Raw genomic sequence first — 27,664 nt, 5'->3', positions numbered from 1 at the left:
CCACTCTTAACAACTGCTCCTCTTCCCTGCCATTTCTGGGCCCCCTTACCTTGCTCTACATTTTTCTAAAGCAATTATCACTGTCTAAATGAATATTTAATTTATATATATATGAATTAATAAATTAATATATGTTATATATAAATATATAATGTATTTATATTCTGTATTTATTATTTATTGTCTGGTTTCACTATTTCATGAGGGATTTTTGTCCATTTTTTACTGTACTCCATGTGTTTGATACATACTAGGCGTTTACTAAATGTCAAAGGAATGAATGAATGAATGAGAGAGTAAAGGGGGAATACTGTGTTGCAGGGAGAATTAATGAGACTGGGCAGAGTAGCTGGCACATGATATGAGCTTCTCCAAACTGGGCTGAGAGAAGGGAACATAGTCAGAAGGAGAGGTAAGCATGGGGTGGAGGAAGTCAGGAACAGTGTGATCCACAGATGGAACCGCAGAGAGCAGTGAGGGATTCTGTGAGAGGGGAAGAAGGCCTCAGAGGGTGAACAATGCAGCTGCCCACCCCAGCCCCCCACCTTGCTCCCTCCTGCTCCCCAGATAGACCTGAGTAACCTAGGGCTTGCTGGGGCCAAGGTTTCTTACAGACTGTACCACCTGGGCGAGAAGACACTCCATGAGCCCCAGTGGGAACAGAATAACCTCATCCTTGCTGACCGTGCTTCCCTCCTGGACAGGGTCTGATCCATTTGATGGCGCACCTCATCTATCCAGCAAGACAACCCCATCTATTCCCAGGACACCCTTCGCCCACGAGCAGTAATGCATTCATCTGACAGCACAACCCCATTTATCCAGCACACCAGTCCCATTTATCCAGCAAGTACAACCTCATTTGCTAACAGCACTCCATTCACCTGACGGGCCCCCTCATTTATCCAGCAGGACACCCTCATTTATTCTCCAAGTCGGAGGCTCTCCTTCCTCCTGTGGTGTGGCTGTGTTCTCTGACAGTGCAACCTGACTGATCCAGCAGGACGTCATCTCTCCTACAAGTACACTTCATCCCGACAGTACAACCTCATTTATCTAACAATGCAGCCTCACCTTGCCTCCAAGTACCACCTCATTCCCTGACAGTACAACCTTGTTTATCTTCCAGTACAACCTCATTTCTCCTCCCAGTACAGCTTCATTCTCTGATAGCTCAGCCTCATCCAATCTTACTTTTCCAGCCAGAGCCCACCAGATCTCTAGGTGGGGAGAGGGGAGTGTGGAGAGGAAAGGGGTTCCACCATTTGCTGTCTCCTGCTATGACTATGTCCAATCTCCCCAGGCCCAAAAGGGCCCACAGCCTTTGAGTTCTAGGTTGCGTGGCCCAGCCAGTGCTCCACCATTGCCCCACCTCCCGTTTTGTCCCCTCTAGGGCTAAAGAGGGCCCACAGGATGGATTTCCTCCAGCTCTCCAGGATTTGATTTGTAGCTGTTGCTGATTTCTGTGGCATGGATACTGCCATCGTAGCCAATTTTAAGCTGCCAGCATGACGTCACTGAGCGCAGAACTGGGAAGAAGTGTGCACGATCGGCTCTCATGAGCCAGTGGAAGCCAGCTCTAGCACACCACCGCCACGTGCTTCAAATACTGAGGCAGGAGAAGGGCACCACTTACAGTATGACAGACCCAGGCTAGGTTCTTTGATACATTTCTTCTTTTAATCCTGATAACTGCCCTGCAAATAGGTAGTGCTACTTTACAAAGGGGGGAAACTGAGGCTCAGGTGGATTAAATGACTCCTGAGGCCGTGAAGCTGGGAAGTGATGGAGCCAGGTCTGGGTCTCAGTGTGACGGGGGACACTGCCCCCCTGCCCACCTCAGTGTCCATCCCTGCCTTGGTTCTCAAGCCCAAGCTTCCTGGCTTTCATAAGAGACAGGAGACCCAAGTCTTGTGCCCCTCACCCACCACAAGCCCTGTGCTACCTCCTGGCCTCCCTGGCACCAGGCGGTTCCAGGACCCTCCCAGTTCAGTCCCGGGTCTTGTGTCCATCCATTCAAGCCCGAAGCCAGGTATGGACACCTCTCCAGGTTCTATCACTGTCCAAGGTTCAGCCCAGCCCCTCCCTCAGGAAGTTGACCTGCCTACCCCATGGGGATGATGATCTAGCTCCTCCCTTTAATGCCTCCCTGAGCAGACACCACCTGTGGGGCTATGTGAGCGCTGGATCCCCACCATGACTCCCATTTCGTCTCTCCCTCCTTCCTTCCCTCCCTTCCTGCAGGAACAAAGGTCCAGGGCAGTGGCTGAAATTCCAGCTTCACCCATGGAACCTTGGGCCTCCCCTGGAAAAGAAGGTAACAATCCCAACATCCATGGATGAGATCCCACATGTCATGAACCTCAACCCCTCCCTGTCTCAGAGCCCCAAGAGCAGCCCCTGTCCCACCCCTTACCCCAACCCCACTCTGGGGCCCCAGTCTGGCCCAGGAACACACACCTGTCTCAGACAGAGCCACAGACTCTCCGGGGGTCACTTGCTCTGCTGCCTGAGGTGAAGCTGTGGTGCTTCACCTGGCAGAAAGGGTGACCTGGATGACCTCAAGGGCCTGAGGCCACGTGCAAATCCTTGGTACTAGTGTCTGTAGTGGAGGAGGGGTAGAAGGGCAGGTGGTGGCATCAGGGCCGCAGGTGTCAACAGGTGGGTGAGCTTGGGGTCAGCAGTGGAACAGAAGTGGGCAGCCAGGGGGTAGGGGGAACCAAATGTCCCAAGCAAGGCATGAGTTCAAGGGATAGGCCCTGGCATCCCCCACCCCTACCCCAGAGACAGCAGAGCCCACACACCCAGCCTGGGCAGCAAACAAAGCAGCAGCAGAAGTCCGAGCTCTTCCCTCAAAAGCCTGTGGCTGCTCATCACCCACAGGCTTGGGTCCAACTCCAGACTGATACTCAAGAGCCCTCTGACGCTCTCCAGCCTCATCACCTCCATTCCCTTAAGCCCATCTGGGGCTCCAGCCACCCTGGATGTCTCACACCTCCATGCCTTTGCACTCTGTTCCCTTTGCCCTTCCCTCCCTCTCTGCTCCACCAGTTCCTGCTGCTCCAACAAGGCTAGCTCTGTGGCATCTTCCTAGCGCCCTCTGCAAGCCCCAAAGATAGCTGCTCCCACGTCAGTGCTACTACAGAAATCTAACTGCACACTGGAGTATAACTGTCTATGAGTCTGCCTCCCCACGTGAACTTTCTGGGGCAACCCTTGGCTCACATTCAGTCAACCATAGGATGGAGCTCTCAGCAGCCACAAACCACTCAGGCCTGGCAATTCTGTGCAGTTTCTGTTCAGCAAAACCTCAGGCCAGAGCTCCAGGCCTTGCCTCCTCCATCCTGGTCTCCCCTCCCGTTCCTGCTGCCTCTGCCACCTCCCTCCTTTTCCTCAGCACTTCCTGGCTCCTCCAGAGAATCCAGCCAAGTGAGGAAGCAAAGAAACTACCATTTACTGAGCGTTCACCAGGTGCCATGCACTGTGCTGGCACTCAGCAATTAAAACCCTATTGAGTCTTTGTGACAACCCTCCGAGCTGGTTTATTATCCCTATTTTACAGACGAGCAACTGAGGCTCCAAGAGACAAACTGACCTGCCCAAGGTCACGTCGTGTAAGTGGTGGTGCAGGAATTCACACCCAGGGCCCTTGCTCTTCCTCCCACCCTGAGATGCCTCTAGGGAGGAGCCCAGGCCTGGCAGAAGCTCCAGGGTGGGCCTGGGGTGGGGGTGGGGGCTGTCCGCAATGGCTCAGCCACACCTCCACACTCTTTCCTCCTTCATCTGGGATTAAAGGGGATCCCTAAATGCAAAGCCATTCAGGCTTCTCCCTGTCTCTTCTCAGTCGGAGCCCCCTCCCTCCCTCAGGCCGCACCTCCCCACACCCCTGCCCTAGGCCTGGAGCAGCTGCGGTGACCTCACCCAGCCCTGCCCTGGGCCTGGCTCTGGGGAGGGCCCAGCAGCTGTGCCCCAGCCCTGCAGGCCGGCTCCTGAGGGGAAAAAAGGCAGAATGGGCGTGGTGCCAAGAGAGCCATCTGCTCTCCCAGGGGCATGGCCACCCGCGCAGACACTGGCCTTGCCCCAGGGGCCGCCCTTGGCCCTCTGTCCCCATGCCAAGGGGCTCCAGGAGCCCAGGGCAGCCCACCCAAACTGGGCACCAGCCCTCATCTGCCATCTGTCTTCTCCTGGATACTGAGAGGTCCTTGCAGGACATGTTGGAGCACGAATGTCCGCTGAAAAGGGACAAGTGCTCAGGGCAAGTTCTGGGTCCAGAGGCCAGGGGCCAGGGCTAGGTGTACTGAGCACTGCCTTCCCAGCCCCAGCCTGGCCAGGCTAAGAGCCGGAGATGCCCTGGGGGAGGAGGGGGCCTCCATCCCCTCACATCTGCTCAGCTGGCAGGTGCCTCTGGCAGAGGGCAAGCCCCTTCCCCCACAGCCCCAGCTCAGGTTACAGAGGAGGCAAGGCCAGACGAGGACAGGGGGAGGGGACAGGAGGGGTGGAGAAGGCATCACAGCTTCCCAGAGTCTTGGGGGAGGGGAATTCAGATCTCTAGATAGGACTCAGCCAGAGAGGGAAGGGCCATGCCCAAGGTCACACAGCCTCCCAATGGGCAAAGGGCAGCAGGCACCCAGGGGCAGGCAGCCCTGGGTTCAAGGGTGACCTTGAGCAAATCACTGCCTTTATCTCTAAAAATACAGAGCCTAAAACCTGGCTGCTTGCCTCCCAAGGCCATGGGGAAGGCTCTGGAGGCTAGAAAGCAGCGGGTCAACCTAAGGGCAGGACAAAGCTTGGACATCCTGAATATCTGACACCTTAGGGACAGAAAGGGAGGCATTAGAGGAAGGACCCCCTTTCCCGCAACACGCACAAGTCAGTGTCTTTTAGGGATCAGGGCCCAGGGACCCCCACCTGACACAGCAGTGCTGGTTCCTTTCCTTTCCCAGAGCAATGAATAACCGTCATGTTATTTCCTGATATCTTGGGGACAGTTGCCCAAGGCCACACACAGGGTGAGTGACAGAGCTATGATCAGCTCCTCCCTGCCTGTGTCCAAGACCCCTAACACCACTCTGCCTCACCTCCGGGATCCTTGAAGCACCAAAGGGTGCTGAATGGCACCTCAGGCCTGGCATCTAGGACTCTTTGGGCCTCCACCCTCTCTCGGGCTCATCTTCTCCCCTGGACCCCACTACCAGGCCCACACTGGGTGCCAGCGCCCGCCTCTCCCCTCGTCCACCCTCCACACCACCGTCAAGGGATTTTTCTGCCAGAGTAATTCCCCATCCCCTACAGCTTGGAGTGCCAGCTCCCCAGCTTGGCATTCAAGGCCACTAACTGTCAGGCCTCTGCTTGCTTCTCCAGCCTCAAGTCCTGGTGGGCTCTGGCCAACACAGCCAGACTCTGTGGGGCTCCTAAAGAGTCCTGAGGGTTGACTTCCTTTATCTGGTTCCCTTCCTCTACCTCCAAACACCTATAGATCATTATCTGGCCTTCCACCGTGACCCTGAGCAGTCTTTATCCTGAATCAAAATCTGGAGTCCTCATCTTATCTCCCCAGCTTGACTTGTGGGCACCTCAAAGTCAGGGAGCCAGTCCCGTTCCCCTGAGCAGCACTGCAGTTGGTGCCCAATGGGTGTAGGCCTGGAGGGAGGAAGCTGCCATCAGCCTTGGGGCCTACAGATGGGGTTGGGGAGGGGGGTGCAGTGTGGGACAATATCAGGCTGGTCAGGCCCTGTTTTCAGGGAGCTCTCTGAGAAAGGGAGCCAAGGACCCCAGAGCCACGCCCCAGGCTGGAAGCCTCAGGGCCAAACTCCAAGGGAGAGCAGAGAGGCAATGATGGGGCTGGAGACAGGGGTGGAAGCGGAGGCCAGCTTGGAATGTCTTGGCCAGAGCAATGGGCTAGGCAGGAGTTAGCCCTGGGGAGTTTCATTTCTGTCACTTACAGTGGGATACTGTGAAAGCCACTTTATTTCTCTCAGCCTTAGTTTCCTCATCTGCAAAACGGGGACAGTAACAGTACCAGCCTCACAGGGTTGCTATGAGAATTCAAGGAAAGCATGGACGTAATGGCATAAGGCGATTGAATCCTGAGCTGGAAGAGTGCAGTGTGGCTACAGCAAGGGTCAGAAGACGGTGAGTGATGTGGCTGGAGAGGCTGACTGGTGCCAGGTGGCCAAGGCCTTGAGTGTCACGCTGAAGCCCCTGGACTGGATCCTGTAGGAACAGCACTGCACTGTACACGTGCTCACGTCTCCTCACCAGATGGGGAGCCCTCAGAGAGCAGGGGCTGTGACGTTCAGTTTCCTCACCTTTCTAGGTGCAGAGAGGCTTCCTGAGAATTTACACCATCAATTCCCCTCCCTCCTGTGGCCAGAGGCTCTGAGTGGCACAGCGTATCAGCCCTGGCTGCCAGCTGCATTCTCTCCATCCACATTCTATATGGCGCGATTCCTAAGACGTGAGGGATGAGTGAATGTGTTGGGGATGGGGGTCAGTCCCTTCAAGCTGTCTGCATGGGGTTCAAGTCTCTGGAGGATCCAAAAAGAGCGAGCAGGAGAGGAGTGGGCTCAACCTGGGCAGCCTGCTTGGAGAAGAAGCTGGTCCACACTGGGGGCAGCGGAAGGGAGGGACAAGTGGAGCCTGAGACGCTACCATCTAAGGCACTGCTTCAGAATCGGACCCGTGACTAGACAGACCTGTTAAAATATAGATTCCAAAGCCCACCCGCTGAGAGTCTGATGGAGAGGGTCTGAGATGGGGACTGGAAACCTGTATTATCTAAAGCCTCTGGGTGACTCTGATCATCAGCCAGGTTTGCCAACAACTAAGGATTTAAGGGAGGAATTCTCAGGGAGACACAGTGAGTTCCAGAATCACCTGGGAGGCAGGTCTTTGTTCCAACCACCCAAGACCCCGCCTACTTTCTGAGGGGTGTCCCAAGGGATCAGTCCATGAGTCAGTAGCTGCCTTGGTGAGCATGTGACAATGACAGTGGGTGTGGGTTAAGAACTCCAGGGCCAGGTGTAAAGGCGACAACGTGAGGGTGGCCTGAGATCAGAGGCTGCAGGGAAAGCGGGAGCGAGGGTAGGGTCTAGACAAGGCCAGCAGAGGGCCCAGGGGTCCAAACAGAGCAGTTTGGGCTTGCTTGGCTCCCAGGGGAACTGAGGAGCCCTAGAGCGTTCTGGAGCATGAGCAAGCCTTGGAGCAGGAGGGCTGGCTGGTGTGTGGGGCTGAGACTGCACCAGCATCGGGACATGGGGAAACATGGTAGAAACAGACAAGTCTGTGTCTAAATCCAGGCTCGGCCTCATCCCAGCCATGCTGCCTTGGCCAAGTGACTTCATCTTTCTTGGCCTCCATTTCCTCAACTGCAAAATGGGGCTATTAACACATAGCTGGCAGGACCCAGGGAGGATGAAATGAGAGCATTTATGTGAAGTGTCCAACTAACTGCCTAGCACCCAGACGTTAATTCTCTTCATTCGTGTTCCCCTTCCCACAAGAAGCACCCCTCCTAGAGACCAGAAAGGTTTCTCTGCAAAGAGGGAGGCCCTGGGGGGAGGGTGTGGGAGGCCCCTCCCCCACACACCACCTGGCCCCCCTCCCACCTCCACATATGGGGTGGGGGTGGGGAATGGCAGCAAACAGCCAAACCCTCCCAAACAAGAGTTGCTTTCCATGGTAACCAGGGTGCCAGGAGGAAGGGGGGCGCTCCAGATCCAGCTATCCCCCTGAGCGCCCTACTCGGGCCCCAGAGCCTCAGCTAATGCCCACCCAACACCCTGCACACCCCATCTGCCCGCTCTGGGGGCCAATTGGGACTGCCATGAGCACTCCTGTCATTGCGCCCAGAGTACGTTTGCCACCTGGGTAACGCCATGGGCAGGGTAGGCATCTCCAAGCAGGAGCCCCAAGTTCAAGTCCATCCACACCCACACTCACACGCTTCCACCCGTGAGAAGTCCTATCGGTACTTTGTGCCGGCCATGCCAACTAACCCCTCGTGGTTCCCGAACCAGAGGATTTGTCAGTCACAGCGCCGAAAGGACCAGAAACCGAGTTAAGGCCCTTTGGACACTGGGGAGAATACCAAGGACCAGAATGCAAAGAGCTTTGCTCCAGCTCACACACCTGGATCAGGTTCCTACAGGTGCTCTGTCCACCCCTCACCTACTCCCAACTCCACAGCTCCAACTGACCCCAAAGGGCTGAACTAGGACACCCTGAGCGATGCTCCAGGGAGATGGGCCTCTGCCGGGAGAAGGAAGGACGTCTTAACTTTAAGACCTGTCTAGCAATAGAATGGGCAGTCTCAGAGGTCAGAGATCATGAGCTCTCAGTCACTGGGAGTGTGTGAGAAGGGACTGAGCTGAGGAAGGAGGCATGGAAGGGGGTGTTGGGCTCTGTGACTCCCCACTTCCCCTAGAGACCCAAAGTCTGATTTGGAGGTGGGAGGAGTGGGCACCAGTGTGTACCTGCTTCCCAGGTACCACCCCCAAGTTAGGAGGCAGGCCCACAGGCTGCAAATAGGCAAAGGGTGCTGGTGAGTCAGTCACGAAATAGGGGGGACAGTGAGGTGAGGAGGGGGCTCCCCCTGCTATGGCTGCTGCACCTATATCCCAGAGGCTCACATCCATACACACAGTCCATGACCACCCCCTCCCCTCAGAGGACACAGAAAGAGGGGCTTCCACAGCCCCAGGACCCCATGTGGTGGCCACCACCGGCTGCCACTCAAAGGACGGAGAAGGTGGGCTGCAAGGAATAATCCTGTGCCCTTTCAAAATCCAAACACAAGAGCCCCCCTCCAGCCCCAATGGTATAGAAAAAGCTTGAGTTTTGGGGTCAGAAGGGGGTTCAATTTCCAGGCCTGCCACTTCGTAGGGATGTGACCCCAGGACAAGTCACTTCTCCACCTGGGACACAGAGATGCTAATACCCACCCAGAAGGATGGTGGCCAGGATTTGATGGGATATGCCCTGGGCTAGTGGGCATCTCCTTCCCAGCCCTCCCTCCTCTCTGGTAGAGCACCCCCACTCCAGCGAATCCTGCAGCTGGAGTCCTCAGGGCACACAGAGAGGGGGGCCCCAACCCGCAGAAAGTGGGGGCTGGGGGGTGCTGAACTTTCAAACCCGCAAACCCCCCGCGCCGTTCATTACCTTAACACGAGTTAAAAATAACCGTCTCATCTCTTTAAATTAGTCTGTCTGCAATTACCGCCTGGCACGACGCTGCCCGCCATCGTCCCGCTGGAGCGGCGCCAGGTGGCAGGCGGGGCCCTCACCCTGTCTGTCGGTCTGCCTGCCTGCCTGCCTGCCTCCTGGTCCCCCCTTCCCCCCTACAGCGGCACAGCTACCCCAGGGGCCTCCCGGCGCCCCGCCTCCTGAGCTCCCCAAGTTGCGCGAGGATGGGGGCCAGGGCGGTGGGGCTGGCGGGAGCGAAGGGGCCGGCGGGGCGCAGAGAACCGGGGTGGGGGCTCCGGAGCACGGCGGCGGGGGAGGGGCGCCGGGAGGCCCAGGAAGCCTGAAGGGCCCGCAGCGCGCCAGCGCTCGTGGGTGGGTGTGAGCAGGTGGCCGTGGGAGTCTGCCGGGCGTGCCAGCAACTGTGCCAGGAGCGGCTGGCAAGGGCTCGTGCCCAGGAGGTGGGCAGCTGCCAGCCCTCCGCTCGTGCAGTGCGGGGGGTGAGGACACCCCCCCAACCCAGGCTCACACCGCCTCCTCCCGAACCCCCACCAGCCCTTGGGGCTGGGGATCCCCGGAGGACAAAGAAGGAGGAGGCAGCCCTGCTGGAGCAGGCTGGGGGGAGAAAGGAAGGGGAGCCCTCTGCGCTCACAAGCACTGCTCAGCCCGGCTGTAGCACGACCCTCCTCCTGGCCTCTCAGATCAGTCCCTCCCTCCAGCCTCCCTCCCACCTAGGACCTGCTGGCCAGCCTGGGCCAGATGGGGGTAGCACCACCCCTCCAGATCCCACCCCCCAACAGCTAGGCTGCTCCAGCCCTGAAGGAGAGGGAAACTCCCCATCCACTGCGCTCCTCCCCACCCCCAGGCCTGGGGACAGAAATGGGAGGCGCCCAGGCCTGACCTGGGAGCTCCCAGGGGAGCTGGCAGCCAGGAAACACAAAAGCAGGCAGAACAACTCCAGAGGCGCTAAGTGGAAGGAGTGCCAGGACCCTGAGCAGCCTGGAAGGCTTCCGGGAGGAGTCCAGCACTAGGGAAGGTGGGGCTGGAGCATCTGAGAGGAAGTGGGAGGCTCTACCTGGATGGTGGAGATAAACACTACTAGCACACTGCAGAGGGAGGGGGACCTCCTGTCCAAGCGCCGTCCCAGGCCTAGAGACCCTCCGCCCTGAGGGGAACACTGCCAGCCTCTTGGGTGGAGTTCCCAGCACCAAGCCCAGCCCCTCCTCAGGCTTCAGCCTGCTGAGTGCCCTGTGCCTGCTGCTGACCTTGCCTCCTCCACTTCCTCTCCGCAGCACGCCACAGCTGGGACCACAGGGCAAAGGCCAAGCACAGCGGCCCGTCCTGATCTGGCCCACTCTGCCTTTCCCATGCTACCTCCCTGCCATCCCTAGGAGCCCTCATTCCAGCCTGGCACGCCCAACCATCTCCCAAACCCAACATGTATGATTCTACCTCCTTGCTTTTCCATATGCAGTCAACAGCTCCTGGAAGACTCTCTCAAATTCTGCACCCCCCCCCCCCCCCCCCCCCCCGTGAAGGCAGCTCAGATCAAGTGCCACCTTCTCTGTGAGGGCTTGCCTGGCTCCCAGCGGATCTAACCTGCCTTCCCTGCACTCCCCCACCCCCGGCCCTTCCTGCCTGTAAAACACAGGGCCTGGGTGTGGAACTGGCTGAGCTCTGATGCATCCTGAAGGCAGGTGCAGTGCCTTCCCCTGTTCCCCGACTCCGTCTAACACCCCTGGGGATTCAAGTGCAACACTTATGTGGGAGAGGGGAGGGAGGAAGGAACAATGGGCCCCTTGCCCCAGCCCTGGCACCTGAGCGTACCACAGGCCCTGCTAACCAGAGGTTGGCTGGGAGTTGGAGATGGCCCCTCCACCAGGCCCCTGGAGGGACTGACTGGGAATGGAGGAACAAGCGGCAGGGGGGGCACGAATGACGAGGAGGAAGCTCCATGGGGAGCTGGATGGGGGGTGGGGTACAAGGGGGACAGCCACTGAGAGCATGAGATGGGAGAGGCCCATCTGAACAGCCTCCTCCAATGCCTGGGTGGTCTCTGCCAGGGCCTAAGTCAGGAACCCCAGGCTGAAGCACCCTCTCCAATGCCCCAGTCCAGGACAAGCCTTCCAGAGCTCCTTCCTTCCTGAGCCCGGGGAACAGGGAGAACCAGTGTGTCCCCAGCAGCATGGTGCAGTGGAAAATGCATCCAATGGGCAGGCAGGAGACCTGGGCCGTCATCCAGGGCCTGCCGCTCATAGCTGACTTACGACCTGAGAAGAGTCCCATCCCCTTCCGGGGCCTCAGTCTCACAGTCTGAGAAATGAACACATGGGACTAAATTATCTCCAAATTATCTCCATTCCCAATCACGTTCTAGGATTTAGACCTGCCCCTGTGCAAAAGCCGTCAGCGCCCCACTCCCACGGCCAGTGCCAGCAGGATACTATTCCAGAGGCTCTGTGGGGCCTTGGAGGGAGACACACCTGGACTGGAGTCCAGCTTTCCCACCAACTGACTATGTGACCTTGGGCAGTTCACTCCTCCACTCTGCGCCTCAGTGCCCAGTTCTGTAATGGTGACGGTAAAACTCATCTTAGGGACTGCTGAGAGCATTAAAGGAGACACCTGGCACAGATGCCTGAAGGTGTCTGGCACAGGGCTTGGCCCTGAGACCCTCAATGAAGTGCAGTTCTCGCCCAGCTTCCAGCCTCACGTCCCCTCTTGCCATCTTCCCCCATCATACCTAATCTATTAAGCCCAGCTGGAGCTCCACCTCCTCTAGGAAGCCCTCCTGGCTTACCCTGGCCCACAGTACCCTCCCTGGTCTCAGCATCCTCTGCATGATCCACCCATTTCTTCACTCTTTCACCAGACATGCACCGGTGGCTCCTCGTTGTCAAGCTCTATGCTGGGTGCTGTGGGCACAGAGATTGCTCTGACACTGCCACTGTCTTCCAAACGCAGGGTGGAGAAGGGAAATGAGACCTATGACAGATAGGGAGATGGCCAGAGAAGAGGGAGTCCTAAGCTAGCTAAAGAGGATTAAGGGAAGGCTTCCTGGAAGAGGCATCTAAACTGTGCCCTTGAGGACAGGGAATATATCCACAAGGAGAAGTGAAAGGTGGGACAGTGCATGGGGAGCAGGGAGGGAGGAGGGAGCAAAGCCCAAGGGCAGGACCCAGCTGGGAGGAATAAATGTTCTGGCCCGGGCTGAGCCCAAGGGGACAGGAGAAAGCCTGGGGAAGGAAACTCATGTCTGCTCCTCCAAGCTGTGGCCCCACCCCACAGGGGCCACAGAGAGACAGAGAAGCTGCCAGCACAACGCCTGAGAGCCATGGCTCCCGGGTCAGAGCACTGCGGCCCCTAAAAAGCAGCCTCTGGGCATCTAGAGCTGTCCACATCCACAAGCCTCCCCTCTTCCACTGGCACACCTCCTTCCTCTGACCCTGTCTGCAGCCACCACCACGCACAGCCCCCTCCCTCCACGTAGGCACGACTCCCTTGCAGGGACCCCTCTCCCATAGGGAGCCTGACAGCTCACAGGCCCCAGGCACAGCACCCCCCACCAACCTCCTCTCCCCTAAAGGCATCGACTATCCCCATTCCCCAACAAGATGGCCAGGGGAGGGTCTGGAGGCCACAATCCAGTCAAGCCCCTGTCCCCTCGCAAGATGGCGCCCCCCTTTCCACTGGCTGGCACTGAGGCCTCCCTGGGGTGCCCCTGCCCCTCCCCCCACCACCAAATGCATCTGGGCTCAGAAAGCCAGAGAAGTGTAAGACTGACAGCCTGGGGTGGGCAGGGACAGATCCCCAGCCCTCAATACCGTGCCCCTACACCAACAGAGGTCATCACCAGCTCACCATGCTGATCCAGGCAAGGGGGCAGCAGCTGCCCCATGGAGAACTCAGATCCCAGGTCACCTGACCAGTTCCCCACCCCAGGCTGGCTGGTGCCCTAGGGTGAACTCCTGGCACCACAGGAAGAACTGTGGGCCCAGGGTCGCACTCTTCACCCGGGGGCCAGCTCCAGGGAGGGCAGTGGGAAAGATTTGGGGGGAAAGCAGTCACTGGCCCCAAGTCATTATTCCAGCTCTTTAAGGAGGGTGATCTGGTGGAGAGGGCAAGAGTATCATAAAGCAAACTCGCAGGGGTGAGAGGGGCTCCCCCATGTCCGAGGCCTGGGAATTGGCTCCTCTGCTATGCTCCCAAGGACGGGGTGGGATGCTCCTCCGAGATGCCTCAAAGCGGCAGTCCCTTGTCACCCCACCAGACCTCCCACCCCGCATCCAGGGCACACACACAGCTGCTTCCAGCACGCCCGCGCCTGTCTGCTGGCCGGCCCCACGCCCTAGGCACACACTCCATGTCCCTGGGGGTGCCCCAGGGCCTCCCTCCGACCGCCTGACGGGAGCCTGGACGCACCTAGCAGCCTGGAAGCCCCAGCCCGCGACCCCAGCCCCCTCCACAGCCGGACGCCCCCACCTTCCAGCCGGCCGAGCTGTTGCTGTCGCCTTTATCCTTGAAGTAGGGCATGTAACGGACCATCCAGTCGTAGATCTGCGAGAGCGTGAGCCGCTTGTCCGGGGCGCTCTCGATGGCTTTGGTGATGAGGTCGGCGTAGGACAGGTTCCTCTTTTTTGGTATGTGAGCCGCCACCACAGCATGACCGCTGACAGATGAGTGGTGTAGGTGCACACCCAGGAACCAAACCCAGGCCACCGAAGCGGAGCACACCAAACTTAACCACTAGGCCACTGGGGCTGGCCCTAGAGGATCTCTTTTGATTTTCATAATACAGAAAACAATTAACTTTGAGGAAAACCTTTGATATCCTTAGACTAGCAGGGAAAAAACTGGACAAACGTGTTCAAACTCAGTGCCAAATGTACTGAAGGAGCTCATTTCTAGGATCATTCCTTCAGCCGATAACCTTAGGTACGTCCTAGAAGCTGAAGCTGCCACATCATAGTTTTAGGGAAATGCATAAAGAAAACAGAACCCACTTGTAGTGACCTTGAGTCCTAGAGGTATAAGTCCTCCTAGGGACAGTGATGACTTACCTTCCTAACAGAGGAAACGTCAGGCTCTTACTATTTTATTTACTGCTACAAAATGTGACCATATAAAAGCAGTGCTTTAAAAACATTTTATTTTGTTCAAAATCACACTGGCATATAGATTTCAAAAAACCAAATAGTATTAAAAGCTGAACACTGCCACTACCACCAGTCCCCAGTCATCAACCCTCGCCTTTTCCGCAGAGGCATCCAACAATGGTTTAAAGCAACAATGGTTTAGTTTTCTTTTGTTTCGTTAGAAACCAGGGGTCATATTTTGATATGTCAGGTAGTTTTCACATTTCACAAAAGCATTCCGGCTAATTAACTTTCTAAAACCCCTCTGCCCACCCCCAAGAATGATTCATTTGTCATGTCACTTGATCTGTGTTTTCTAGGTAAGGTGTTTTTTCTAACTGTTTCAGTTCAGGCTTCTCTACAGACTGTGCCCCTCACCCAGGCAACAACAGCCAGGCAGCTAGTCCAGATGATCCCCACAGGGGCCCCGTGGCCCTGTGCAGCCACGGGTGGTCCAGGAGAAACTCACGCAGCAGCAAGTTATGATGACAACCGTGGCCCAGCTGCAGACCCCTGGTGTTCCCGACCAGCACAGGTGCCAGCCAGCTCTGATAACCCAAACCAGCAGCCCAGATTACAAATAAGAGTCCCTGCTGTCAGGTTAACAACGCCCACCCAAACTCCATGCCCCTAGTCAGGAAAGTGGGGTGGCCTCAGTGCAGGCCATCCATGCATTCCACCATCTAGCCAAAATCTGGTAGATTTTACTTATTGTTGAAACTTGGGACTATGTCATGTGAGATGTTCAGCACCTGTAAAGCTATAATTGTAACAAAGCAGTGTAATCATTTTATTACAATGCATCCTATACTGTGGGAGCATCATTTTATTATAATATCTCCTATACTGCAGGAAAATCATTTTATTACAATGCACCCTGGAAAAGGAGGTCACATTCCAGCAGCCAGCCTGACGATAAAATAATTCAGAAGGGGATAAGTACCATGAAGAAACAGGGGCAAGATTCTGACAACCATCTGGATTTTATCCTAAGTAGATGGGAAAGGTTGAAGCCTGAAAGACAACTTGACTTACAATTTTGAAAGGTCGCCCTGTCTGCAGTGGAGATGTTACCACCCAACGTGTGGCCTTCTGCTCGCCAAAAGACATGCCAATAGCCAAGAGGCAAAGTGGTAGGAGAAAAAGGACTTTTTATTACAGCTTCCTAGCAAGAGGGAAGATGGCCGACTCATGTCCAAAAGAACCATCTTAAGGGGGCACAAAAATCTTACAGCAGTTATATAGGCCATTGGGTTATTGGGGAGGGGATTAGGAATGTTGACCTTCTGGTCTTATAGACTGGGAGTGCCACACCAGATCTTTCAGTTTTCACTGATGATGGCTATCAGCATAGATTTTCTGTTCAGGGGTCATCACATTCCTAAGGAACTCAACAAAAACAAAGTTATCACCTTATCAAGTTACCATCTTATCGCAGCTGGGAGGTACATGCACGAGCAGGTGTCATAAAATCGACAGAGCAGTTAGATCTCCTGGAGGGTGCATATCCAGCTGGGTTAGTTTGTCAGAGGTCATTCAAAGTTACAAGAGAGTTTTTCTTTTCTACAATATGGCTTCCCTTATGTCAACCTTGTCTTGAGCTGGTTTCAGAGACTTGATGAAACGGAGCAAGAGTGAAACCAGAGACACACTAGAACATTTCCCTGGTCACAGGCAGGAGGAAGAACTATCCTTGTGGATCTTCAGATCCCCGCTTACAGCCTATTGGGCATCTTCTGACTCCTTCTCCCCAGTTTAAAATAGGCACTCAACTCCCACCACATTTTCTCAGCAGCCCTACCTTATTTTCTTCTCATTGGGCATTTATTTATTAATAAATGATAAATAAATGGCAAGCAATAGGATATATTGGGTTATATGAGGAAGCCATTTGGTGTAAAACTAATTTGGCCTGACCTTGTTTTTCCAAAAGGGCCTGCCGCAGCCACTGAGCATGCATTGTATATCTGCTTTAAGTATTTACTATGTCCCAAAGACAAGCACAAGGCCCTTTAAGATAAGGAAAGATGTAACTTCCCGTTGGCATTTCCTTAAGGATAAGCATCTCTCCCTAGGCTACTGATTGATTGGTGACCTGCTGTGACCACCAAGCTCGAGACGACAGACCTGCTACTTGCTGTGGTCATCAATCGCTGTGTGAATTGCTGTGCAGGCTAGGCAATCTCTTGACTGTTGTAAAAGGGACATTCCAATCATATGTGATACATGCTCTTTGATGGTGTATAACCCCTCTGTACACCCCACTCCTTTCGCGCCCCTCCTTACTTGGAGAAGGAAGTCCCTGGGCTAGTCCTCAGATATGGCTCATAATAAACTCACCCCAATTTTGACCCTTTTGATTTGACCCTTCCTCACGAGATTCCAGGTTCTACCACTGCAGGAACTAGAAGTGCTTGGTCAGTGTAACAGGTAGTAAGCATCCCGTGTATGGGTGGGTGGGCAGACTGGCACGTGCATAGTCTGTGGCAAGCAGAGATGCATCAATGAAGGCATGAAGGCCGGTGGCGGCCAGAGACGGAAGCTAGAGGAGTGCGCAGGCGCCACCTCCGCCCCACCCACTCCCTCTGGGTCCTCCGCTCTCACCCCGCCCGCTTCGATCGGCCCGCATTCCGCCTGCGGGTCCGCAGGTGCCCGTGCCTGAGCTGTGTTCCTGCCTGCTGGTGCGCCTGCGCACTGGGGCCAGCCAGACCGCTTTTGTCTAGTCCGGCGGATCCAGCAGTCCCGTGGCCTGCCGCTGCGCTACTCCTGCCAGAGTCCTGCGCCGCCTGCCCGGCAGCCTCGGTAGGGACGGCCCCTGTCCACGCCGGGGCGTGATGGGCGGTGCGGCCCTCCCCTCGGCCTCCACTGCTGGCCCGCCTCCCCTGTCACCTGGGCCCGGTGACCCCCGCTTAGGTGAGGCCGCCTCCCACAGTGGAGTCCCCTGCCCCGTTCCGGGAGGCCGCTGTCAACGGTGCTGACGCCGCCGCGCCTGTCTCCGGTGGGCCGTCGGGTCGGGGTGACCCTGCTTTGCACCCCGAGAAGGGCGGGTCCGTCCAGGGAAGCAGTCTCTCCGTGGGCTGAGCCCTGCGCGCGCACCGTTGGGAGAGACCTCCCCGCAGGGGGCGTTCAGACACCGGATGGCGAACTAGGACACCACCTTCGCCCCGAAGACCGTTAAGCCATCTGGCCAAGGGCTGAGTAAATATCCTTCCGCACAGAAAACTGACCTGCTGCAGTCAGCTGGCGTAAGAACGCTGAAAGTTTGAGCGTTTGACATTTTGAATCTCAAGATCCTTTGGAAAACTGATTTGCCAAAGTAATTTTTTTTTGTACCTTGGAGTGAGGTATATTTTAAAGTTAGTTTTTAAATACAACAAAATACAACCTTATAAGAAGAATTCGAACAATGTAGAAAAATAAGAATTCCTTTCTGTCCTTTTTTCTCCTTAGTCCTATTTACCTCCCTTCCCCCTTTTTCTTCACTTAGCAATATGTCTCCAACATCTATTCAAGTCCAGAGATAATTTCTTTTGGTCGCTGCATAATGGTCCATAATTAGGATGTACCATACTGAGTCAATCGTCCCCCATTGATGGGTTTTCCCACCACGAGTCGTACTGAGATAAGCGTTCTGATACATAGGTTCTGGTACTTGATTTCTATGGGCTAGATTCCCAATAGTGGGAACTAAATCGAGATAATGGGTCAAAGGATATACATATTTAAAATCTTAATTTTAATAGATGTTGACAGAGTGTTTCACAGACTATTATAGCAATTTACATTCTATAAATGCAGGGGAGGATCCTTGACTTCCTATCTGAAGTTAATGCCAGCTGAATGGGTGAAAAGACATCTTGCCCCATTGCTTTATGTTGCTTTTCCTTGGTTGGCTGTCGCCAGTTGGGACAGCCTCTTCAGTAAATGCCTCTTATATTCTTCTCCATCTCCTTGGTGAATTGTTTTTTCACTAATTTCTAGGAGCTGTTTGTATATTAAGGATATTTACCCTTTGCAGCCATAAATAAAATGTTGCATGTATTTCCCCCCTGATTATTTTTTGTCTTTTTGTTAGAACATCTTTATGTAGTTATTTTTTACTTTATGGCATCTGGGTTTCCTGCCATGTTTATTAAGAAAGTTTTCACCATCTCAGGATTGTAGAAATATTCTCCTAAATTTGATTCTAATAAAGTTCCTCTCTCCCTCCCCTTATTCTCTTTCTTTCTTTCTTTTGAGGAAGATAGCATTTAACTCTTTATTCCGTCTGACATGGTGTGGGGTAGGGAACTAGCTTTTTTTTTTTTTTTCCCCTAGGTGCCACTACCATTTTTTAGCTAAAGCATTCTTTTTTCATTCAAAGTAAACACCACTGTCTATATATTTTGGTCAGGACTCTGTATTCTTTTCCTTTCCTCTTTTTTTTTTTTTTTGGTCTATTTCTGTGCCAGGACAACACTGATTTTTGAGTACAGAAGCTCTAGAATAAGTATGAATATTTTGTAAGTCAAGAACCCCCTCGGTATTCTTTATTCTTCTTTTCAAAATACTGTTGCCTCTTTTCAGACATGAGCTTTTTCATATAAGCTTTAAAGTCATGTTTTCTATTTCTAAAGCAAAACAAAAGCCAAACTCATTGGAATTCTCCTCAGAATTGCATTACATGTATATTTACTTTTTTGGAAGTGTGGCATTTTATGATATTAAATCTTCTTATTCAAGAACATAGTATCTTATTTCATTTATTCGTGTCATTTTATATCCTAAAATAAGATTGTATGGTTTTTTTCAGATTGTGCTCCACTTTTCTTGTTAAGTGTATATTCACTGGTATTTTATAGTTTTTGTGGCTGTTAATGAAATGGGATATTTTTTCCATTTCTGTTTCAATTGTCTATTGCTGACATAGAAACAAAGCTATTGATTTTTGTATGTTTATTTTGATTCCAGGCACTTTACCAAATTCTGTTATTCTTATAATTTTTGGTCTCTTAGGTTTTCTAGGCATACAGTCATATGATTTGCAAACAAAGATAATTTCATTCCCCTCATTATTTAGCTCATTTTTCTTTGTTTTTTTAATTGCTAAAACCTCCGTTGAAGTGGTGAAGTGGTGATATTTGACTCTCTTGTGTTTCTAATTTATTGGAATTAGCTTCTGTACGTCAACGTTAACATATTTGCTGTTGAGTTTTGGGCCCTAGTTTTTTAAAACATCACATTTAAGTAGTTTCCTTTGATAGGCGTTGTATTTTGAATTTTTATTAGGAATGGCTGCTAATTTTATAAACTATTATTTTGTCATCTAGTACTTTTTGGCTTTAAAATTGATGATAAAGTTAGTGAGTTTCCTGATAGTCCACTCTCTTACATTTTTGGCCTACCTCCCCTTTGAGGACAGTCTATTATCTCTGTTAGTATATGCTGGGCTCTATTTACTAATTTCTTAAATAATTTTAATATCCATACATATGCAAAATTTTTGTAAGTTTATCACTATGAACTTTTGTAAAGAACTCTTTGTATGGACATATGCTCTCTTTTTTCCTTGGTGAATACCTAGGAGTGAAATGGCAGGATCATGTGCTCAATGTGTCTTTAACTTCTAAAGAAACTACCAAGCTGTTTCTCAAAGTGGGTGCACCATTTTACATTCCCACCAGCAGTGTTTGAGGGTTCCAGTTTCTCCACATTCTCACCAACACTTTGTATGATCAGTCTTTGCAATTTTAGCATTCTAAGGTGTGTAGTAATATCCGGTTGTGGTTTTGTCTTGCATTTTCCTGATGACTAATAATGTTGAGCATCTTTTCATGTGCTTATTTCTCATCCATACATTTTTCTTCAATGAAGTGCCTGCTCAACTATTTTGCCCACTTAAAATTTTTTCTTCAAATTGAATTTGAGAATTCTTCTTGTTGGAAGTTCTATATCAGATAATGGGATTTGACAATATTCTCTCCTAGTCTGTGGCTTATATTTTCATTATCTTAATAATGTCTTTTCAAGAGCATAAGTCTTAATTTTGATGAAGTCCAATTTATCAATTTTCTCTTACGAATCTATTGTTGTATCCAAGCTGTCTTTGCCTACCCAAAGTCATAAGGATCACAAAGATTTTCTTCTATGCATTCTTCTAGGGAGTTTTTAGTTTTAAGTTTTATATTTACATCGCTGATCCATTGAAAATTTTTGTGCATGTCTATTGTACAACGAATGAATCAAAGTTCATCTTTTTGCATGTGGATACCCAGTTGTTTCAGCATCATTGTCTTTGCACCTTTGTTAAAAATTGATTAACCATATATGTGTGAATCTATTTCTAGTCTCTCTATTCTGTACCATTGATCTATTTCCACACCGTCTTGATTGCTGGCTTTATAATAAGTGTTAAAGTCGAGCCATCTACATTTTCCAGTGTCTTTTCCAAAATTTTGGCTCTTCTAGGTCCTTTGCATTTCCTTATGAATTTTAGAACGAGCTTCTCACTTTCTATAAAGAGCCTACTGGGATTTTGATTGAGATTGCTTTAAATTTTTAGATCAGTTTTGAGAGAATTGACATATTAACAATATTGAGTCTTCTGATCCATGAACACTTATTTACATCTTTAAAAATTTCTCTTAGCAATGTTTTGTCACTTTAGTGTATAGGTCTTACACATCTGTTATAGATTTATTGCTGATATTTTTTGATGCTATCATAATTTTAAAATTTTTAACTTCTGATTGTTGTCAGCTTGTAGAAATATAACTTTTGTATATTGAGCTTATATCTTGCTAAACTCACTTATTAGTTCTAGGAGTCTTTTTGTGGATTCCATGGGATTTTCTGTATAGATGATTATTTTGCCTGGGAACGAAGGATTTTAATTCTTCCTTTACAATCTGTATGCCTTTTATTTATTTTTCTTGACTGATTGCACTGGCTAGAATCTCCATTACATTGTTGAATAGAAGTACTGAGAGTGGATATCTTTGCCTTCTTTCTGATTTTAGAGGAAAAGTGTTCAGTCTTTTACCATCTAGTATGAGTTAGCTTCAAGTTACCTGTAGGATGCCCTTTATCAGGTTAAGGAAGTTTTCTTCTAGTCCTAGTTTTCTGTGTAGAACCAGATTTTCATCTTAGATCTGGTAAGAAAAGTCTGTAGCTTTCACTGGATTCTCAGAAGCATCAACAGGGTTAAGAACCACAGGTCTAATCACTGTTGTGAGGGTTTTTCCATGATCTCACGTGTGTTCATGTGTGCTGGTAACAGCTGGGGCAGGAGGGGCGAGTCCTGCAGTAGAAATTGTTTAGAAGGTGTAACAGGGGTGAACACAAAGGGACTCTTGATCTATCACAGTGGTTCTCAACCCCAGCTGGTTCACATTTGAGTCTTTCTATTAAATCTTTAAAAATTACAAAATTTTTTTATCTTGAATTTTTCCATTTGAAATCTAACGTAAACATTTTATTTCTTCAACACTCTTTATAGTAATTTCAGTGACTACATACTATGTCATCCCATGACTGACCTGCTGTTCTCTTCTATTTGGTGTTTCGTTTACATCCATTTTTTTTTTTTTTTTTTTGTGAGGAGATCAGCCCTGAGCTAACATCCGCCAATCCTCCTCTTTTTTTTGCTGAGGAAGACGGCCCTGGGCTAACATCGGTGCCCATCTTCCTCCACTGTATATGGGACGCCGCCACAGCATGACTTACCAAGCAGTGCGTCGGTGCGCGCCCGGGATCCGAACCAGCGAACCCCGGGCCGCCGCAGCGGAGCGCGCGCACTTAACCGCTTGCGCCACCGGGCCGGCCCCCATCCATTTTTTATATGACGTGCTGTCATAAACATCTCTGAGCATCAAGCCTTTGGAAAGGCGGCTGCCATAGTTGGTGGGGTTATTGCAACTTTTAAATGTTTCCCCTGAAATTATATGATGTATTATGATGGAAAAAAATGATATCTGAGCTGTCTTATAAAATATATTTTTCTATAATACATATACTTTATTCAAAAATATTTGGCAGTAGGGAGTCTCCTGTGTCCTGGGCTTTAGTCCCAAGTTATGATAGTGCTGGACCTGGAGGTCGGCCCACCAGGAACTTCAAGCCCACTCTGCACCGCATGTCTGGCCTGTCTCTGGAATGACTACTTCAGAAACTGTCTGTCTACTTCCATTCACTATTTTCCACCAGAGAGCTAGTCACTAAGCAGTAATCACTGAGTCCCTCTAGCACTTAGTTCCCGTAGGGTAGGTGCTAAACAGAGTGTTCAGTCTTCACACAGGCTCAAATCCAAAGACCTGGTGCTCCAGCGCTGTTTGGTCAACAATATCCAAATCCAGATTCAGGGCAAGGCTGAGTCTGTGTAGGACCTATCCCAGTGCTTGGCTCAGTGGCCGGCACGTGGCCTTGGAGCTGGAGAGCCTGGGGCTGAAGAAGGCTACTGCCTCTTAGCTCAGACGGCGTGTTCCCCTCTCGTGGCCTCAGTTCCCTCCGTGTAGAACGGGATGATGGTGGAATTGGCCTCGTGGCATTCTCCTGAGCAGTCAGTGAGGTGAGGAATGGAAAGCCTCTAGCACCATGCCTGGAGCACAGAGGACCGGCCCCGGTAAACGTGAGCCGCTGCCCCTGGTCTCCTCTGGCTCCTCCTTGTTGCTGTCCTCATTACCGTCAGCTCGGAAGCCACTAGCCAGTAGAATTGAATTAAGCAGATGCTTTAGCTCATGGAAAATTTGATACAAGAAAGTGTTACTGAACATCTCCTGCCGAGCAGCTCTTTTAATCTGAAATTACTCCACTGTAAGGGCTTTTTTCCACCTAAAGTAATCAGTTTGTGCCTAATTGTTATCAACCACAGCAGCCGGCTCCCCTATTCCTAAAGCAAGTAATAAGGGTACGCTTTTTGATGCAGTAGTCGGACTTTCTAAATGCCTTTGTACAGTACTCAGAAAGACTACTAGAAATAAAATTTGCCTCACTGAATCTCATCTTTTCTGTATTTGTTTAGGAATTATTTCATAAAGAAGTGATAATGCACCATGGCAGCGGCCCTCGGCATGTCCAGCACCAGCTGCAGAGGTCTGGGGCCTTCACAGGCAGCGAAGGAGAGGAGCAGCAGGCCCATGGAAATCCACTCCAGGCCCCTGCCATGTCCTTCACGCCATCGGTGAGCCCAACCCACCCCAGTCACCCAGTTACCAAGTTCAGCAGCAGGTGAATAGGAGTCCCGTGGCTGTGCAGAATGTGAGCATCACTTGTCAGAATGTTGGATTGGAGGAGGGAGGAAGCCCAAGGATCCCGCTTGCCCCTGTGCTGCTCCCCAGCCCCACTTCTCTGGGTTTTCAGTTCAGTGCCCAGCAGAGGCAGTTTGAGCATGGATCTCCGTCATACATCCAGGTTGCCTCACCACTGTCCCAACAGCTGCAGACCCAGAGCCCCACCCAGCCCAGCCCTGGGGCAGGACCGGGCCTGCAGAGCATGCAAATTGGCTCCCCTCACGCTGGCTTGGGCCTTTGCAGCAGCGGTCCTACCTGGTGAGGCAGATCAGCTGGAACCCATCCAGTGGTGGGCGCTCTGTGTTTCAGGAGGGCTAGGGCCTTGGCCAGGTGGCTCAGGGGACCCAGGTTCACCTGCAGCATGCAGGGACTCCCATCACTGTCAGAAAATGGAGACTCTCACAGCCCCACACCCAGTCCAGGGGGGGCTGTCCAGCACCTGAGACCCCAGAGCCCTGTGGACACAGGCAGGGGCAGCCTGCAGCCTGTGGCCAGCCCCATCACATCACCACAGCGAGCTTGCCACCCTAGATCAGTAGCAACATCCAGGGGCCACTGATGCAGCAGAAGCAGGTGCTGACCAGACCACTGACCAGACCTCTGCTCCGTGGGGTCAGGGTCAGGGTTGGGGGAACTTCAGCATTCGGGAGGACATCCCTGCGCCCCACCAGCCCTTCCAGGACCATGGTGCCCGCTGGCCTCTCCAGCCTTCCTTTCACATCTCTGGGGAGTGCTGGGATGTGAGAGGATCCCAAGAAGTAGGAGGAGATCCTCTGGCCTCCCAGGAGCTGGCTGAGATGAGGAAGCAGTGCCTGGACCACCACTACAGAGAGATGGAGGCGCTGAAGGCGGCCTTTAAGGAGTATTTGATTGAACTGTTTTTTTTGCAGCACCTTCAAAGGAACATGATGGATTTCCTAGCTTTTAAGAAGAAACATTATGCCCTATCGCAAGCTCATCTCAGGCAGAGTGATTTGGACCTTGAGGAAGAGGAGGAGGAGGAGCAGTCTGAAGTTACTAATGATGGAGGTGAAAATTCTCATGTTTAATTACTTGTCATGGAAATGGATATCATGGCTTATATCATCACGAGTGAAATTCAGAGCTGCATCATCCTAAAGCACATGTTCTAGACATTTTACTCTCACACCAAGACACTGTTATAGTTACTTGATAGCTGTCTTAGAGATGTGCTGAGGCCCTCCCCGTTTATGGAGGATGGTTTGGGGACCCTGTGCATGGCTGAGTCCGCTAGCACCTGCATGCCAGCCGCTCGCCCCTCCGTCTAACTGTCCCTCCACTTCTCCCCATCACTGTTCCAGGCTGTGCTGCTCGGAGTGGCAGCACCCGCAGCCCTCTCTGCGGTGCCTTGCCGGGGGGGCTGGACACTATCCGAAGCTGAGAATCCTGACCATGCCCCTCTCCGTGTTAGAGTCTCTGTGGGTGTTATAGGTCTAACTTAGACTCGAAATATGTAAGGCACAACTGACAGAATTTCAAGGGGGACATTCTGAAATCCGCCATTATATGAGCGGATTCTAACATTTCTCTCAGAAAATAATAAATCAAGGAAATAAAATAATTATAAGGATGTAGAACATGTGAACAACATGAATTAACAACATAAATTATCCTGTTTGACTATACATATGTGTACATATTTAAATCTATGTACATATGTATATGTGTGTGTGTAAAAACTTTCATTCAACAAAGTGAAATAATTCTTTTCAAGGATACATGGAAATTTTTTGTAAATCGACTCCAAAGGAAACTTCAATATGATTTTAAACATCAACTCCATATGGACCATTCTGTGCATACAGTGAAGAAAATTAGAAATCAATTATTTAAAAAAATTATGTTTGGAAACTAAGAGACTTACTTCTAAGGAATTCATGGGTGGAAGAGAATATCCTCATGGAGTATTTTGAACTAAATGACAGCAGGAGTGCTGTGTCCTTCAGGCCTTGTGGGAGAAGCTGAAGGTCTACTTATAAAGTTAATTATGTGAGGGTCCGGCCCGGTGGCACAAGCGGTGGGGTGCGCACGCTCCACTGCGGCAGCCCGGGGTTCGCCAGTTTGGATCCCGGGCGCACGCTGACGCACCACTTGTCAGGCCATGCTGTGGCGGCGTCCCATATAGAGCAGAGGAAGATGGGCATGGATGTTAGCCCAGGGCCAGTCTTCCTCAACAACAACAAAAAAAGAGGAGGATTGGCAGATGTTAGCTCAGGGCTGATCTTCCTCACAAAAAAAAAAAAAAGTTAATTATGTGAGAAACAAGAAAAATTGAAGACCAACATTCTGAAAGCTTTGATAGTAGACTAATAGTAAGTTAATTCTTTTATTAGTGTTTACTTGTGAATAATAGAAACAAGTTCTTAATAGAATCTGACTAGCATCTCAGGAGTTCATGTTTGACCATCATTTCACAAGAGAATGTTGGATTCTACTGACATTTACTAACATTCAGACTTTTAAGTGAATATTTTCCTCTATGTCATATAGTTCTCATTCCAAGTGCTTTTGTGTATTTTAAGTCTACCCTACTAATATCAGCTTGATTATCAAACTTTATTAGAGCCCTAAAATATTTGGGGACTAAGTATTGATTTCAACCAAATTACTTAAGTGAAATTAAGTAAATTTGCCTGTAGGTCATTTACTTGGAGAGTTGGTACAAGTGAAAACACACTTTTTTAAACCTTTGAGCAAATTATGTTTATATATTTTTTAAAACTTAAAAAAATCATTAAATCAAGTTGTCAGGAGATTTTCAGAGGTACTCTAGAAGTCAGTATATAATCCTATATTGAATTGTTAATGCCGTATTCTTATATCTTCAGTATGTTTTTCTAATTTTGCTTCTCAGTATAGTAGGATTTCCCCTTGACACCGTTGAGTGATATATGTGTAGTCAACGTATCAAAAACTGTAAGTATCAAGAGAGTGTTCCATCTCTATCCCTTTTAACCTTTTCAATAAAGGGGTCAACTACTCCATAACATTCAATTTCAGTGTTTAAAACTTGTATGAGAAGTCTTGTTTTTGAAAGGCTTCTTACCTTCCAAGAAGGAGCGAACTTTACTAACAGTTTATCTCCTTCAACTTTTTTTCCTTCATTTTTAAAAAATTTTTTATTGTGAAATTTTTATTGTACATTATTGTTTATCAGTCACGATATAAGTGCATCCCTCCACCCCTTGTGCCCACCCCCCGACCCCCTAGCCCCTGGTAACCACCAAACAGTTTTCTCTGTCCATGTGTTGGTTTATCTTCCACATACGAGTGAAATCATGCACTGTTTGTTTTTCTCTTTCTGGCTTATTTCACTTAACATAATACCCTCCAGGTCCGTCCATGTTGTTGCAAATGGGACGATTTTGTCTTTTTTTATGGCTGAGTAGTATTCCATTGTATATATATACCACATCTTCTTTATCCAATCATCAGTCAAGGGTTACTTCCATGTCTTGGCTATAGTGAATAATGCTGCGATGAACGTAAGGGTGCATAAGCCTCTTTGGATTGTTGATTTCAGGTTCGTTGGGTAGATACCCAGTAGTGGGATAGCTGGATCATAATGTATTTCTATTTTTAATTTTTTGAGGAATCTCCATAGTGTTTTCCACAAGGCTGCACAAGTTTGCATTCCCACCGGCAGTGCATTAGGGTTCCCATTTCTCCACAGCCTCTCCAGCATTTGTTGCTTTTTGTCTTGGTGATTATAACCATTCTAACAGGTGTAAGGTGATATGTTAATGTGGTTTTGATTTGCATTTCCCTGATGATTAGTGATGTTGAGCATCTTTTCATGTGCCTATTGGCCATCTGTATATCTTCTTTGGAGAAGTGTCTGTTCATTTCCTCTGCCCATTTTTTGATTGGGTTGTTTTTTTTTTTGTTATTGAGTTGCGTGAGTTCTTTATATATTATGGAGATTAATCCCTTGTCAGATATATGGTTTGCAAATATTTTTTCCAAGCTGGTGGGTTCCCTATTCATTTTGATCCTGGTTTCATTTGCCTTGTAGAAGCTCTTTAATCTGATGAAGTCCCACTTGTTTATTTTTTGGTTTGT

The 27,664-nt window shown here is 50.5% G+C and overlaps 1 protein-coding gene across 1 annotated transcript in view; it reads right to left on the bottom strand.

The window, feature by feature from the left end:
- Positions 1–24,267, bottom strand: part of LOC131412371 (forkhead box protein O6-like) — a 30,134-nt gene extending 5,867 nt beyond the window's left edge. The window contains 2 exon segments of the mRNA XM_058551953.1: positions 13,663–13,812; positions 24,175–24,267. Coding sequence (XP_058407936.1) covers positions 13,663–13,812; positions 24,175–24,267 — 243 coding nt within the window.
- Positions 24,268–27,664: the final 3,397 nt, after the last annotated feature.

The sequence above is a fragment of the Diceros bicornis genome, chromosome 13 (genome assembly GCF_020826845.1).
Source record: "Diceros bicornis minor isolate mBicDic1 chromosome 13, mDicBic1.mat.cur, whole genome shotgun sequence".
Taxonomy (NCBI): Eukaryota; Metazoa; Chordata; class Mammalia; order Perissodactyla; family Rhinocerotidae; genus Diceros; species Diceros bicornis.
The sequence above is the reverse complement of the archived record's forward strand: the minus strand, read 5'-3'. Positions and strand labels throughout refer to the sequence as shown.